The following is a 15,391-nucleotide window of genomic DNA, read 5'->3' as shown; positions in this document are numbered from 1 at the left end:
GACTAAGAACAGTAGTTTTCTGAAGCTCTAGATAGACTGTGCGGTGGTGTAGTGCAGTGTCTGTCACTTTGTACAGCATAGGGTCACACCATTGTATTTCCAGAAGATTACTCAAATAAACCTTTCTTTCAGGAGTATTAGGTATAACTGAAAAAGGAGCTTGATATTCAGGTATGCTGTACACACAAAGTGTGATGTCAAAATACTTAGCAAAATATTTCTTATTAGGAGTTTTGTGGTGGTAATGCAAGAAATAGTGAAACAAACTGTGTTGTTAGAAAGGTTACTTCTTGTCTGATCCTGAATTTAATATGAATTTGTTGTCCATTTTAACTGGGATTTAACACGTAGTTTAGATGCAAACCCATTGCTTCATGTTATTCTTTAAATACTTCTCATTCAGTTTTTAAATATAATTCTTTTTTTTTGGTGTCAGGTCTGGTAGATATGCAAGGTGTCTGTGAAAAGGCCATAAGGATAACACGAAGAAAACTGTTAATTTTGACAGTGATCTAGCTTGCTGCACATGTTTTCATGAGGGGGAATTCCATGTAGTGGTAAAAAGTTTCTGAAGAGGGTTCTCACTAGACTAACTAAGCTGAAAAAATTGATTTTTTTGTCCAAAAGAGTGAGCATGTCTGGTCTTTGGACCAGCATAACTCTAGAAACTGAGTTGAGAAGAGAATATGAACAAGTGTCTGGGGCTTGTGCATGAGTAATCCTATCAGATCCTTTGTACTTGACTTGGATTTATATCTATTTCCCATTGTTTATTTGTTTTGAACATTTACAAGATTTCCTTATAAGAATGACTAGATGTTCCAAGTACATTTAAAAAAACCCAAACAACCCCACAACAAAAAGTACCCCCATTCCTCCATTCTCCCAAACAATTGAAAAGGCAACTCATAAGCTGTCAATATATATAGCTTTTGTTTGGGTGTTTTTGTTTTTGTTTTTTTGCTTGGTTTTTTTTTTTGTTTGGGTTTTTTTGGGTGGGGGTGGTGAGTTTGGTTGTTTTTTTTTTTTTGTTCAACTGTGATAACTGTAATGGATAATTGTTCTAATCTGAAGAATTTAGTGGTTGATTACAGCAAATAACATCCTTTCAAGGGCTAAAGTCGCTAGGCCTTTTTCTGCCATGGGAGTAGTGGTAAGCTTAGAATTTAACTTTAGTTCTTGTATGCATAACCAAGTCCCTTAAAAACAGATAATGAACAGTAGAAAGATGGTGGTATGGATGTAGGTATTGCACAGTCAGTTCTGAGATATTTTGAAAGTAATAGAAATGAATGAGTTGGAAGCAGCTATGTCTTCCTCAGCAGCATCGATTTGAAGGAAGAATAATTGTAAGGTTTTAAAGTGAGCAATAGCAGCTTACAATAGCAGGATTAGATAAAGAAAGGAAGGATTCAGCCAAGACTGAGAGGAAAGTGTGTAAGGCAGCAGAGATGGAAAATAAAGGAAAACTATGAATGTGAAGTCCAGCTACTACAGCATGTAGCTTTTTGGTGTATTTGAGTACCATCCACCATTCCCTAACCTTTCCTGACACCTTAGCACATTGGAATTCAATAGCTTGGCTTTACATTGGGTGAGAAAACTAGGTGGCTGTGAGGGTACTTCAAGTGCAGGAAGAAGTTGGGAAAGAGGCAGTTGTACCAGTTTGTACCAAACCTGGTACGATAGAGGCAATTGTACCAGGAACCCAGACAGTAGCTCTTCTTTCCTTCCAGAATAAAACACCTTTTTTCATCTGCTTTCTTCTAATTTATGGGGTGTGGAAAGGAATAGTGGTAGGGGAACAGTTCTGTTTTGTGGTGAGGCTTTGGGGGAGTCTAGAATTAGCTCCATCACAACGAGGACTGATCTAGTGTTGGCGCTTCATCGTGTAACAGGATGAGGTCTCTATTAGAACAGTTAGTTTCAAAGGAGTTAGGTTAAATGGGCCTTTTTCTTACTAGGATTCCTTGCATCCTGTCTCAAGGTTTGGTATCTGTAGCTATTGATCTCTTCTGGGAATCTGTCTCTTCCATGAATTTGTCTACTCATTTTTGAAACCGTTTATGTTGTCAATATCTGGAATGCAAGAAGTGAGTTTCATGTCTTTATGCATTATAAAAGGATGTACTTTGTTCACAGCTGTTGCTGATCGTGTTCTGACGCTTTTCTGGAGGAAAAAAAAAAGAATAGTAATTGAAAATACTCAGCATCTTTATAGTATTCATAATTGATAAATGTCTGTCATTTATCCTGTTAACCTTTGTTTAGACCTAGATATCTTAGTACCTTTTAGTCATTTGTGCTATACCCTTCTTACCCTTTCCAGATCTCTTTTAGTGCTACTGTATCCCTTTTGAGAAGTGCAGGTAGTAGTTGAAATACAGGTGCAACATGAATTTTTTAAAGTGGCATAATTATGCTTTTTGTTTTGGTCTCTGTTCCCTTTCGATAATTAGTAACACTCTGTATTTTTTGATCATTGCATGACAGTCCTTTTACTTCCTACTGGGAATCCTAAGCATTACAAAAAAAGAGAGACTTTCAAAGTAAGGATCAAAGGTGTGAATCCTTTTCTCACACATTTGTTCCATTGATTCTACCACAGTTTGTTTCTCCGACTTAGTTTTTATGTATGTTCTTGAGCCGTTGACTAGGTCTACTGAGTTGTTTTGTCAGCTCTTGAACTGCATCTCTTACTCATTTGTCTATGAAGTATGTATCTTGTAAATTTTTTACTGGAGCATATGTAGTGTATTCTGCTTTAAAACTTTCTGAAAGCTCTGAGAGATGCCTGGGAATACCATGCATGTGATGGTTTGGGTTGATGGTAGCTCCTGTGTGGTACAATTTTAAAGAAACAAAAGTAAAAGGTGTACCTTCAGACAGTCTGGGGCTGAGCTTGTTTACCAAAAAGTAAAAGCACCCCAACCCCAAGACCCCCCCAAACCTACCCAAGAGTCCCTTAAATTTGAAAGGGACTCTCCTTCATATCAAAAGCACTAGTGGATCTAAATGGCTCCTATTTTCTTCTGCACAGAAATTGAGCATAACTGGAATGAAATGATATAATTAAAATAAAGGCTGGGGAGAGTAGTTGTGGGTGAAATGATTCTGCTCTTAAGGTCGGGAGACAGCAGTTGCATCATATCCTCTGCATCTGAGTCAGAATTTGTCGCAGTGGTATATGGTCTGTGCGTTTTTGTGGTTTTGCCTAGTAGAGTAATAGTTCTGATTTTAAGTGTATTTTTTGTACATTGTTATTAGTTGTCTGAAAAACTTCTGAGAAGGTTGATTAAAATTATCAGTTTTGTTTTTATCAGATTAATTTACTTTAGCCAATAAGCATCCATGATTTTGTATATCATGAGGTTTTTTCCCTCTACCACAAAATTTAGAAAACATTACTATATGTTTTTTTTTACAGTGCAGACTTGGTCTGTAATGTTTTAATTAGAATACTCTAAACTTGAAAAGTTATTTTTTTCCATGGAAGTATCTTTGACTAGATATTCAAGTTTAGGCAGTAGGTAAAAGGCAGGGATTTTTTTTAATGACTTCAGAATTAGTTTTGTAATATATTCTAGTATCAATGATAAAAGTTTGAATTGTCTTTGTTGTTAATTGGCTTATGACAGCAGTCTTGAATATCTGCCAGTTGTGGGGACAATGAAGAAGAGAAAAATAAAGCATAAAAGACAAGTCACCCACTTGGAACACGAACATTTATTACAGTCAGACCTTACAGGATGATGCAGGTGGAAAATTCACCCGTGGAAGGATGACAGGTGTGTTTGCCACACTCTTGCCTGCAAATTCATTCATTTGATCATCTTGCCAAACCAGACATCTAAGCTGAGAGCTTTATTCATCAGTAGTGTGAAACTAAAGTAACTTTGTACTCAAGATGTCATTATCCTAAGTATGAATGAAGAGGTAGGCGTGACTGCCATCATTCTGCAACTGGGTATAAAAGTGTTGTGTTGATGTGGAGGCTGAGTTACAGAGAGTTCCAGCTACCCAGCAAAGGATGTGAGTGTATTGTGGCACTTGGTGGTCAGAGAGCAATATTCTCTAAAAGCCCCAACCCTTGAAGAAAAGGAAGTTCATGTGAGCATCTCTTTTGCTAGTCTCTTTAGCATCTCCCAACTGCTAGTTGGGACGTTCTTTCTCCCTCCGCATTGAGTTCTTCGGCTGAGCTCCCTAAAGTCCAGGAGGCACAACTGTTTTCTGTTAAACTTCTTTGTTGCTTAAGTTAGTCTCAATCTGTCAGTGAAGCAAAAATGATGCCATGTGATTAAAATTAGCAAGGCAGCTTCAGGTTAAGTTTCTAAATTTGTTCTGGACAATGAAATTAAAATTAGTCTTTTGTTGGGAAGACTGATTGTTGCTGGAAAGTATTTGACTTTTTTATTTGTAATAGTAGCTTTAGAATGCAAGTAATTGGCCTATACTGGAATGTTCTTATACTCAATATTTAAAAGCTAACAAACACTGATAAAAGAAATAAAAATTGTAGTGGGTAGAAATAAATCCATTTTACAGTTTCAGCTACTGTAAATGATCAGAGCTGTAATACAAGAAAGATGTATTCAGGTATATTATTGTTCACTGAAATCCCTGTCTATACATATATTCTTTTGTGCGTCTGTTAAACATGATCTTAACATGAAGCCCTTTTTCTCCTAACTCAAAAGCTTTCTCGAAGTTGATGAATACCATACATAATGGTAAGTTATATTAGAATCTTTTTCAGAGGTTCATTTATCACAAAGGGTAGCCTTTTGTGGAAAAGCCTGATTGAAGGTCTGCATATTCTATGGATTGGGTGAAATGCAGGTCTGCAGTGAGTCAATTGTTCAGTACTTGAGTGAAAACTTTGTAGATTGTCTGCAGGAGCCTGATAGGTCAATAGTTCCTCAGTTCTCTTTTTATGATCTTTTTGTATGTGCACAGTAAAATGATAACAGTTTTATTCCAGTTCTGAGATTCTTTTCTTTAATTTTGTGAATAGTGCTTCTAGTTCTTCTTCTGTGCTCCATTCATAGGTGTGTTATAGTGGTGTCTACTCAGGCATTCTCCCACTTGCCTTCCTGACTACTTAAATTACTACAAGTGATGCATGTGAAGGTAGCCTTGTTTGGTCCATTCTTTGTTCTGACAGCCTGATGCTGCCCATTTGTGTCACTGATAACAGTACTATCAGTTTCAGAGGGAGCAATATTGAATCTTTAATGTATCTAATTGCTGTTTACCTTTAGTAGTCAGTATTGGCTTTGTAGCCCTAGTTCTGTATGCACTCATAGCCAGTGGAAATGAAATATATCTTATTAAATTAGAAATTGGTTTACTTTTTCAAGGCTTTTGTTCATTTGTAGGAAACAATCATAGCTATATTCACAAGCTACTGAAAGATTTAGGAGGGAATATTTACAGATAAAACGCTCTCATGAGGCTAGTTTTGAAGATGATCAAGTTTATTTCTCAATGTGATATTTAATTGGTGTCAGGTGATCTGTTAATAAAAATTGGATTTTTTTTTTATCCATTGGTGTCAGCCAAACAGAATGATTTTCTTGTTGCTGTACATGTATGTTGGAAGAGCAGTGCTGTATGCATTGCAAATTGTATTGACTTGGTGTTCAGCATATGCAAAAGAATTTAAATGTTTAAACTTTGCGTGATGAATTTCTTTGCATTTTAAACTAGGAATCACTAAGGTTTAATAGGACTTGCTTTTCACGCTGTTGGAGCCATGAATTGCATCACTTAGGCAGCTGTCTATAGTGGTGGGTCTCTTAATAATTAAAAGAATTAATATTACATTAAATCTATATTCATAGTCTACGTGTGGTGAGAAATATTGAAATTTCTCTAGATTTGCTTTGCTTTAGTAAAATAGGTTTAGCTTTTTTCCTTTTGATATAGGGTTTCCCTCTCACTCTCCCAGGTATACAGTGCTCTGAACCAGCTTTGAGATGAAGGAAAGCAAGCTCACCATTTTTCTGAACAAAAAAAAAACATCTGAAGGGTATCTGACAAAGTATGCTGAATTTGGACTTGGTGAGTTTCTGCTGTTTTATAAGCAGAGCCTTTTTGCTGTTTAATGTTGAAGAGGTATAGGTTCACAACAGTGGAGAACAGAAATTGATGGAATGCCATTTGTGATGACTTCTTTCCCCGTTGCACTTTTTTAAAAAACTGATTGTGTATTCCTAACTCCAGCATAGAAGTTGGAAAGGCTTAGAGGAAAGTGGCTACTTAATGTTATATGCTTTCTTGTCAAGCAATACTAATGCTTTGTATGACTCCTTATTGTGGGGCAGCATAATGCTAGCTACATGTTTGTTTTAGAATAGTGTTTGAGTGTTTGGACAGGATTTATCATCTAATCTAGCTGTTTTTTGGAGGGGTGGTGGTGTTTTATCTACCTTCCCATGTTTATCTAAATAAGATTTTTAAAGTTGGTTACTTTTTTCCTCCCAGTCTTGCAGGGTGGTTTTTTTTTTTTGTTATTTGTTTGTTTTTTGCATACTCTTCTGTTTTGGCAGAAGCATATACATGGGTGAAATCAATGACGGTAGGAAGAAATTTGGATAATATGAACAGCAAGCAAAGATCTTGCCATGTGCATAGGCTGAAAATAAAGTATTCAAATTGAGATAAATATTTAAATACAGGAAGATCATTTACTCCAACAGCATATTCAGATTTTAAGTCTCATAATGCTGAGGACTGTAAGAATCATCGTCTGTAAGAGTTATGATGGAGACAGTGTATCAGAAGCTTTTCTCATTGTACTGAGTTTGTTGACCGCACATAAGCAGGAAAATACCTAAAAGAAAAAAAAAGGGAGTTTTGGTTTGAGCAGAGACAAATACAAGTTCAGAGCAGAGAGGTTCATTTGATAGTTATGCTAGTATGAAGGTAATGGTCGAAGCCTGTCAGTTAAATTTGGTGCTGAGAAGATGTAAAAGGAGGAAAGATGATATCCGAAGTCTTGAACACAGTGAAAGGGTCAGTTAAAAAAAGGACTAGAAAACAGAGTCATGCAAACTGTATCTTTCCATTTCGATAACTGTCTTAACAGAAAGGAGTCAAGACAAATCAAGGCAGAAGTGGCAGACTGCAGTTTTGCCAGTAAGAGACTTAGTGCTTGGTGCTCTGTTTTTTAGTTTTATGGTCAACTTCTTCTATTTTTCATGCTTTTTTAAGAAACTTGTTAAAAAAACAACTCGCCAAACAAAACAGAAAAACTGCAGTTGAGAGGTGTGAAGTTTTCACTGCTGTTTGCTGTGTGATAACTTTGTGCTTTGCCCTTCTCAGTCTTACTCTGCACCTCACAGTCAAACTTTTTTTGACTTGACCTTGAAGTCTCATCTCTTCTGCATCGTTTTTATGGGTGTACCACTGGAGAACAGGAGGAGGGGGTACAGACATACATATCTCGTTATTTTATGTTAGAGCTAGCTGTAAATTGTAATCATTTGCTGTAGCCTTTCTGTGGCTACTTCTGTTCTTGCTCATTCTGTCTTCTGTTTTATTTGTTACTCCTGTTCCTGTTTTCAGGTTTCTGTTTTCGCTTGTTCCATCTTAGGCTAATGTGTGAGTTGCAGTGAGGAGGGTCGTAGCACAGAACAGACATCCGTCATGCCAGTCCCACTAGCACTGTGATCGCCTTTAGAAGACAGCACATTTCCAAAGAAACTTCTCAGTTCTGTAGCCTTGGCCTCCGCATCAATGCAGGCAAAGTTTAGTATACATGGTATGAGTTTTTTAACAAGATAATCTAAACTAGACAGAATCTGTACTGAGCATGTATGAGTTAAATTTTTTTAATTTAGCCCAACTTGGGCAGATATTTTATGATGGTGTTAAAAAGGCATTTGCCTGTATTGAAGCGTAGGGAAAGCAGTGCTTGACTAAACCATATAAATTTAAAAAAAGGAAGAACAAAAGAAGGGCAAATTACAAAGTCATCCTGAAATAGTTCCTTTATGCACATTTTTCTTTTCAGAATACTGAATAATGGAGTGTTATTGTTCATAACACACTGCAGTTACTGCAACCTTCAGTGTAACTACCTGTCCCTGAGTTTCTAGAATACCACTTTAAAGCTTTAGTTGTTGCTAGTGATAACTATGTGTAGTCTTTCAGGAGTTTGGACAACAGCTATTCCCTACCCCCAGAAATTACTAATCATAAAAGAATTGCTGTTGTTTTTCATTAGCCTCTCTAATGGCCCACTTTTTGAGAACTCTGGGTCAATCAAGCATCTTGCAGTATGCCTTCAAAGACACCAACTTCAGATCACTGGAATCCAAAAGAGAACTTTGGAAGTAGCAACTCCTGTGAAAGACTGTGTTAACATCTGATGTGTATGCCTCCAGTGGCTTGCCATTTCAGCACTGAGATAGTTTGCTGTCAGAATGGTTTGAAGCCATGGTAGGTTTTCAGAGATCTTATGCAAACACATTAAGTTCTCCTTGGAAATGATTAAGAAATGTAGATCATAAGTGTCATGCTCCTACTCAGGAATACTCATTTAGTGAGCCTAAAACTGCTTTGGTTTTATTATGTCATATTAAAGTAACTTAGACTTGTTTGTCTTGGCTCACCATGACAAAAGCGAACATCTAAATAAAAGTTAAGATATTTATCTATCAATCATTTCTATCTGTCTAACTACTTCTTCTTGCAAAGGTCTTTCTGTGCCATGACACATTGAACTGCAAGTCTTTCCTGTAGTTCTGAGCATATGTGGCTCGGATATGATCACGGAGCTCCTTTATCTTATTGCTCTTATTCTAGAAGAGTACTTCAGAACTTCTTCAACCAGACTAGAATTAGTGTAAAATTCTTAATGAATGTGTCTTATTTAATAAAGCTGAATTAATTATATATGTGAACCTTAAACAGGCAGTTATAAAGCATCTCAAAGTTTTATTGTGGGAAATAACATCTGGAGGAAACAAATAAAAAGGAGATTTGTCCCTGTGTCATCCCTGTCTTCCACTCCCCTGCATTCCCTCTCCCCAACCCTCCCGAAAAACCCACACAGTTTTAACTTTCCTGTGGGACATGGTAAGAAAAAGATTGGAAGAAATTCATTGGGGCAGGATCCATTCCTCAAGCTCAAAATTCATACGTTACAGATTTCTAGAGGCTGGGAGAATATTTGAGGAAAATATTCACGTTTGCCCTTTTCTTGTGCTTTTTCCTTGTGCAGCTGCTGTTGGTCTCTGTTAGAGATGGATAACTGGCTTAGAAAAATGGTACAGTTCTCCCTGTGTTCCTAGTCCAATGTGCTATTTGTCTGTCTCTTTGTGTCATGTTCAGATCTCTCCTCTTGGAGAACAAATTCACCTTGGCTCGGCTATGAAAAGTACATGTTTGAGCCCTTCTGCCGTGGAGAGCTGTGGTGTAAGATCTGTAACAGCGTCGATTAATTCAAGTTAGGAGCAGGCACACTCTGCATCAGGAATCCGCTGTAACATTTCTGGCAGAGATTTAGGCAGTTTTGAAATCTTGTATTTAAAAGCCTGCCTGTCGAAATAGAAGTATAATTGAGGCCTGTATACTGACTGATCTTGGTTTAAGCTACTCGTGTTGTTTCATATTAGTTACCCTGTATGTGTATTATTCCTCACTGTCAGAATTTATTGAAGAGTGACTTCTTTAACTCCGCTGACATCTGTGGTCATCGGTAAATGTGAGATCAAGTATAAAATAACGTTGTTTATTATAGCAGGTGGGACTAGCTGAAGAGTAGACCATTTTGTAGCTACATGGATCAGTTCTGGTCCTTCACCCCCACCCCATTATTGAATACATTTCTAAAAGACTGTAGGTAGCTGTATGGGAATGGGAGTAGGCAGAAGAGATTGACTAAACATCTTTCGCTAGCTAAGCTGTCAAGAATTTGGAGTGAATTTTAATGGAGTTTGATAACAGACTTTCAGGTCTTTGCTTTTTTTGAAGATGATAGGACCTTGTTCTGAGACCGCTGATTCATCATATGTGTGACATTGCCATGCTGAATTGTGTTCCTCAGTTGTATGAAGGTTCTTTGTCATGTATTTTGGTCTTTGACTATCAATCTGATCTATAGAATATTTTCAAAGGGAATAATTACGGCAGTCTGCCTTCTGTCAATAGGTATGAAACTAGAATAGCTGCATTTTGAAAATGTGTGTACCTGTATTTTCTATCTTCCCTCCTCCCCTCCACCCCCAGTGGTTTGTATCCTTGGGGTACTTGGAATCTGGGAGCTTTTTTTCCTTCTACCTCATTGTGGAGAGGACACAGAATGCCCTCATGAAAGGAGAGCATTGACTGTTGATCCATGGCAGAGGCTGCTGTGCCTCCATCAAAAAAGGACCCCCAGAAAAGGGACAAAAATGCTGGCTTGTGATCAGGCTGCAGATCAGTAACAATAATTTCTGTGCACTTTAGAACTGTGAATTTTTCCCCAAGTCAGAATCTTGTAGAAACCTATCTGAGAGCGAACTGTACCACTTTGCTCATCAGCAACAGGAAAACAGCTTGATTATTTGATTCTTGGGTTTCAGATTTCTTCATAAAGGAAACAGCTTGGCCCTATCATCCAAGTTATAGTTTTGATGTCTCAGATGAATTGAAATGAAATATTATTGCTAGCTTGGCAGTTTCAGACCCAACCTTCTTCTCTTTTTAGGCAACTGTGTCGCAATAACCTGGTTTTATTTGCTTGTGTTTAGCATTAGATTCACTTTATCTTACATCCATATTACAAAATAACAAGTTGTGGGATATTTCTTCCACTATTAACATTCTACTGGAATAGAACATGTTCTTTCTTGTGTAACTTAGCTTTGTTTGTTTGTTTGTTTGTTTTGGTTTTTTTTTTTTTTTTTACATGTTTAGTTACTAATTAATGGACTGTTTCATTCAAAGGCACTTTTTCATTTTGCTCTGTACAGGAAGTTGGCATGGTTTTAGGGGAGACTTTCTGAGATCACCACAGGAAGTAAAGGTGCTGAAAATGTGTATATAGGTTCAGGTTTTGTAAAGAAGTTCTTGTTCTTATAACTCAAAATTTCACTTTTTTTCTGTGAATTCTACTACAAGTCCCTTTGCAGTTGTTGTTTCTGTTCCCCCTCCCCCGTCCCTCGTATCCTCCTCCAGGTAGGAAGGTTCTGCAGTTCTCTGCAACTTTTTTGGAGTTGCAAGCTTACGTTTAAAAAACATCCTATTTCACCATATTCTGCTTATTCTTTAAGTTTTGGCAAAATGCTAGGATCAGCATATTTGAGATATCCAACCTTTGGTGGATATCTCAAATAAGTTCCTCTTTGTCACAATAGTTGCACAACTTTCAGGTTACTGACTTAAAAAAGAAAATACAGCTTTATGGTAGGGAGAGCATTTTCATAGTTTTCTAAGAAAGCAGTCTACATGTTATGTCTCTTGATTTTGGCCCGCAGTAAGCTTTGAGCCTGTTGTCCAATTTCAAACAAACTTGGTGAAGGAGTCTAAAATACATAAGTTTCTGTTGTAGGGCTGGATAGCGTATGGCTACAAGAGTAACCTCTGCTTAGATTTGTCTTTTGCTGACCTAGGCAACCAACAGCATAGAATGGGAATGTAAGGGAGCTGAGTAACAAAGGGGGCTGCAGTACTAGAGAATAAAAAGAACTGAGGATTTCGTAGCTAGATACAGAAATCATGGTGGGAAAGCTTAGTGTATTGATGTCATCTGTGAGATGCAGCACTGTTGAAGGCCAGAATTTAATTCTTCTGCTCATGGAACTACTTAGTTTTGAGATCAGTAAAATTGTTCTGTATGCTACTTGGTGTATATGGTTGCACAGCTAGTTCTGACTTGAGGCTATTTTGGATTTCACTATTCTTGAAGTTTTTTTTATTTCCTCTATTTTCTGTTTTGTCATTGATTGTCAGCAAAAAGAATACAGTTTTTTCCAATCTGCATAATCTGATGTGTTCCCTACTCTGTAGTACTACCCTCCTGTGCTAAGCAGGCACAGTTATTTGTTGTTATTTGTTGTCCAGAGATGCAATGCAGACTGTACGTGCATTTTATCTGTCAAAACCTGAAACCATGTTCTGTAGCTGTGTTAGTGGTGTTAAGCACAGTCAGACTTTACTTGAACAGTGCTACATGTCCATTTCCTCCTGTGGTTGGAGAACTGTGTTCTGTTTAAAATGCTGCGGATTGTATTTAACCATGCTGTTTATGCCTCTGGCAAATTACACGGTGCTGTTCATCACCAGCTATAGCTATTTGGCTTTTCAGTAATATGGGAAGGACTTCAAGGCAGTTTGTTTGTTTTAAACATTAATGTGGTTTATAGTGATTTGTTCAGGCTTTCATTATTATGCTTCCTGATCCAGAAAGTGATTTATCTCTCCCCAACCCCAAAAGGACAATTTGATATGTTTGAGACATTTTAAATATGTACTTTCTTGGCTTTCTAATGTGATATGCACATAGGTTTTATACAGGTTTGGGTTTTGTTTTCTTTTTATTTATTTTTTTTTAATGGTGTAAAATCCAGCATTTTTTTGTATGTTCAGCATACAGTTCTTACTTTGAATGCTTGTATGGAGTATTATCTTGGTTGCATGACTAGTTCCAGAAGGTGCATATACTTCATGTATTAAGTAAGGTATTGCTTAATAGACATACTTAGCCCAAACAAAGTGTGCAGATAGGTCATATTTGTCCTGTATTTTGCAACAGCAACAAAGAGCAAGTATTTCTGGAACTACTACTATTAACAGCAAATAATAGCTTACCTCATTCCATTGGCAAGCTAGGTTACTGCTTGTCTTTCTTTTGAAATAGTTTTATGCCCTTGATTTTACAACTATCATCTGTTGTATTTCAGAATTTTATTTCTAAGAGGAAGAATAAACCTTATAATTAACACAGAAACAGCAGAAGCTCTGCAGTTATTAAATATGTAAGATTTTGAAAAATTAAGGAAAAAAATCTGCAATAGCTTTAAAAATTTGCAGTTGTTTTACTTTTCTGGCAAAATATCTTTTGTCTTTACTACTTGACTCTCACAAAAAGATTTGTTTTCTCCTCTGTTATCATTGACATTTTATGAGAGTGATAGCATTTGTGCTGATGAGCTCTTAGGATTTAATCATAATTGTTGTGATATTTAATTACTTTTAAAATTCACAGTTCCAGATAATTGCCTGAGAATCTAATATTTTCCAAGCATTTTTGTATATTTAATTGTTTTAATGCATTTAAAATACAGAGGGTTAAAAATCTCATCCTTTTAATTAATTTGCAATCTCTGATTGAAAGCAGATTGGAAAAAAAAAAAAAATTGCTAGAGGACCTGGGTTATATTTCAGTTTTTGTGGTTGTATCACTTTTAAGAGTAGACTCAGTAGCAAAGCTGTTTGTTAATCATGTTCATTTTGCTAGTGTATAAAGACAAATCTAGAACAGGATCCATAGAATTTATAGGTAGATGAGGCAGATGTAACTGGAGAAAGGTTATAACAAAGTGAACACTTAAAAGATCTTAACTGATAGTAATGCTATAACTGTAGATTGTTGGGATGGTGACCAAAAAAAAAAAAGGAAAGGGAGGGAAAGATGACCAAGGAAGGTGTGCTAAATGGAAAAAAATATGAGGGTCAGTAGGAAGGCAGAGTAGGTATGGAGTTGTTTTGTGATGAAGAGACTTGGGGAGAAGATGACAAGCAGTCACTAACATCAGTTGGGCCGGAAAAAAAGTGTTGTTGGAATGTGTCTTCAGCTGTTTTTCCATATCTTCTTTCTCTACTGGGTCTGGCTGGTTTTCTCTTCCATTTTTCTTGACAGTTAATAGAGGCAGGGAATTTAAGATGCATCAGTGTTTGCATATTATGTGTGGGTTTGGATGATGATAGTCTCCCTTCACTGCCTGTGCTCAGAGGGATTGCTGGGTGGCGAGTGGTGTTTTAACATTGCATATCTTCTTATTGTCACTGCCTTCTTCAAATCATTATTTGTATGAGTGACAAACTAGCTCCACCCTTTGCCTTCTAACTGGCATTTCAGTTCTGTTGCTTTTTTTGATCTAACCATGTTCATTCTACTTCTGTTTACTCCCTGTGGCACTCTTCCTCTAACTGCAGTTCAGTGCTACCATGCTTGATATTCCTTGGCCAGCTGACAGCTCACTTATCTAATGCACGTGGAGCCTAACGGTTTCATAGACAGGTACTACTTCTTGTCCTGGGCTTCTGGTCAGTAGGGATTTTTCCCCAACCTATATAATGAACTTTACCCTGCATGTAGATCAACAGAAGTAATGGCTTCACAGAGGGGTATGAACTCTTCCTATTTAAATTGCTAATGTACAAATCTGACTAGTGTTAACATGTTTAGTCATTTACTTGTTGGCTGTTCTAGCAGAAATGTTAGTCAAGCATTTGTAGATCACGGATGGAGTTTTAGTTTGCGAATAAACGAAATGCCACCAGTTCTACCAGCAAATCCGAGTACTTTGTCCTCAGACTTGCTGTCAATATTTTTCTGAAAATACACAAGCAATACTTAATTGCCAAAATTACAGTTTTGAATAAATATATGTTGTTTAGAAACATTTTACTTTAAAGCTAAAAAGTATTTTTCCATTTGTATTGTGTATGTTCAGTTATATATTTATCTACTTAATTTTACAGTAATTCATTGAAAGAACAAACTCCGACAGCAGACTCAGTTGAAGGCAGGCATTTTAGCCAAAATTCCTGCTACTGTTAATATTTGAGCAGTTTGTAATGCACATAAATATTTGATTTATCACACATGTTTTACAAAAACTTAGAACTGAATCAGTCTGTGTTCCCTGAACTGTAGAATGTCAAATGATGAGAGCATTCTTATCAATCAGCATGGTTAGAATTTCAATACAGAGCTTTCTGCATTATGTATTAAGTGATCTTGTTTGTCTTGATTGATTTTCTACTGCATATTTACATGGTTACTAGAAAATAGAGGGAGGGGAAGAGAGAGAGATGCATGTAATTGTTTTTGTAATTTTTTTCAGGTATTTTTAGCAGCAATGATGTAGCAGTATCATTTCCAAATGCAGTATCTGGCTCAGGATCTAGCACTCCCGTTTCCAGTTCTCATTTACCTCAGCAGGCTTCAGGCCACTTGCAGCAAGTGGGAGCTCTATCACCTTCAACTGCGCCTTCTGTAACTACTGTTGTTGCTGCAACTCAGGTAAACTATCACAAGAGTTTAAGATAGCAAACCATGTTATTGACCTACTTGTTTTTGATGTTAAAAGAAACAATAATTTGTTTGGAAAATAGGTTGGTGAACATTGTGTTTGTTATGAAAATGTTATAGTGGCTAGAAGTTCCCCATATGATT

At 36.8% G+C, this 15,391-nt stretch overlaps 1 protein-coding gene across 12 annotated transcripts in view; it reads left to right on the top strand.

Annotated features, from left to right (window-relative positions):
* MLLT10 (MLLT10 histone lysine methyltransferase DOT1L cofactor) overlaps nucleotides 1-15,391 on the top strand; it is a 132,597-nt gene that overhangs the window by 79,566 nt on the left and 37,640 nt on the right. For all 12 annotated transcript variants that reach the window (XM_030488110.1, XM_030488096.1, XM_030488144.1 and 9 more), the window contains one exon: nucleotides 15,060-15,238. In XM_030488110.1, the coding sequence (XP_030343970.1) occupies nucleotides 15,060-15,238 (179 nt within the window). The remainder of the gene's footprint in view (nucleotides 1-15,059; nucleotides 15,239-15,391) is intronic.

The sequence above is a fragment of the Strigops habroptila genome, chromosome 1, assembly GCF_004027225.2.
Source record: "Strigops habroptila isolate Jane chromosome 1, bStrHab1.2.pri, whole genome shotgun sequence".
Classification (NCBI taxonomy): domain Eukaryota; kingdom Metazoa; phylum Chordata; class Aves; order Psittaciformes; family Psittacidae; genus Strigops; species Strigops habroptila.
The sequence above is the reverse complement of the archived record's forward strand: the minus strand, read 5'-3'. Positions and strand labels throughout refer to the sequence as shown.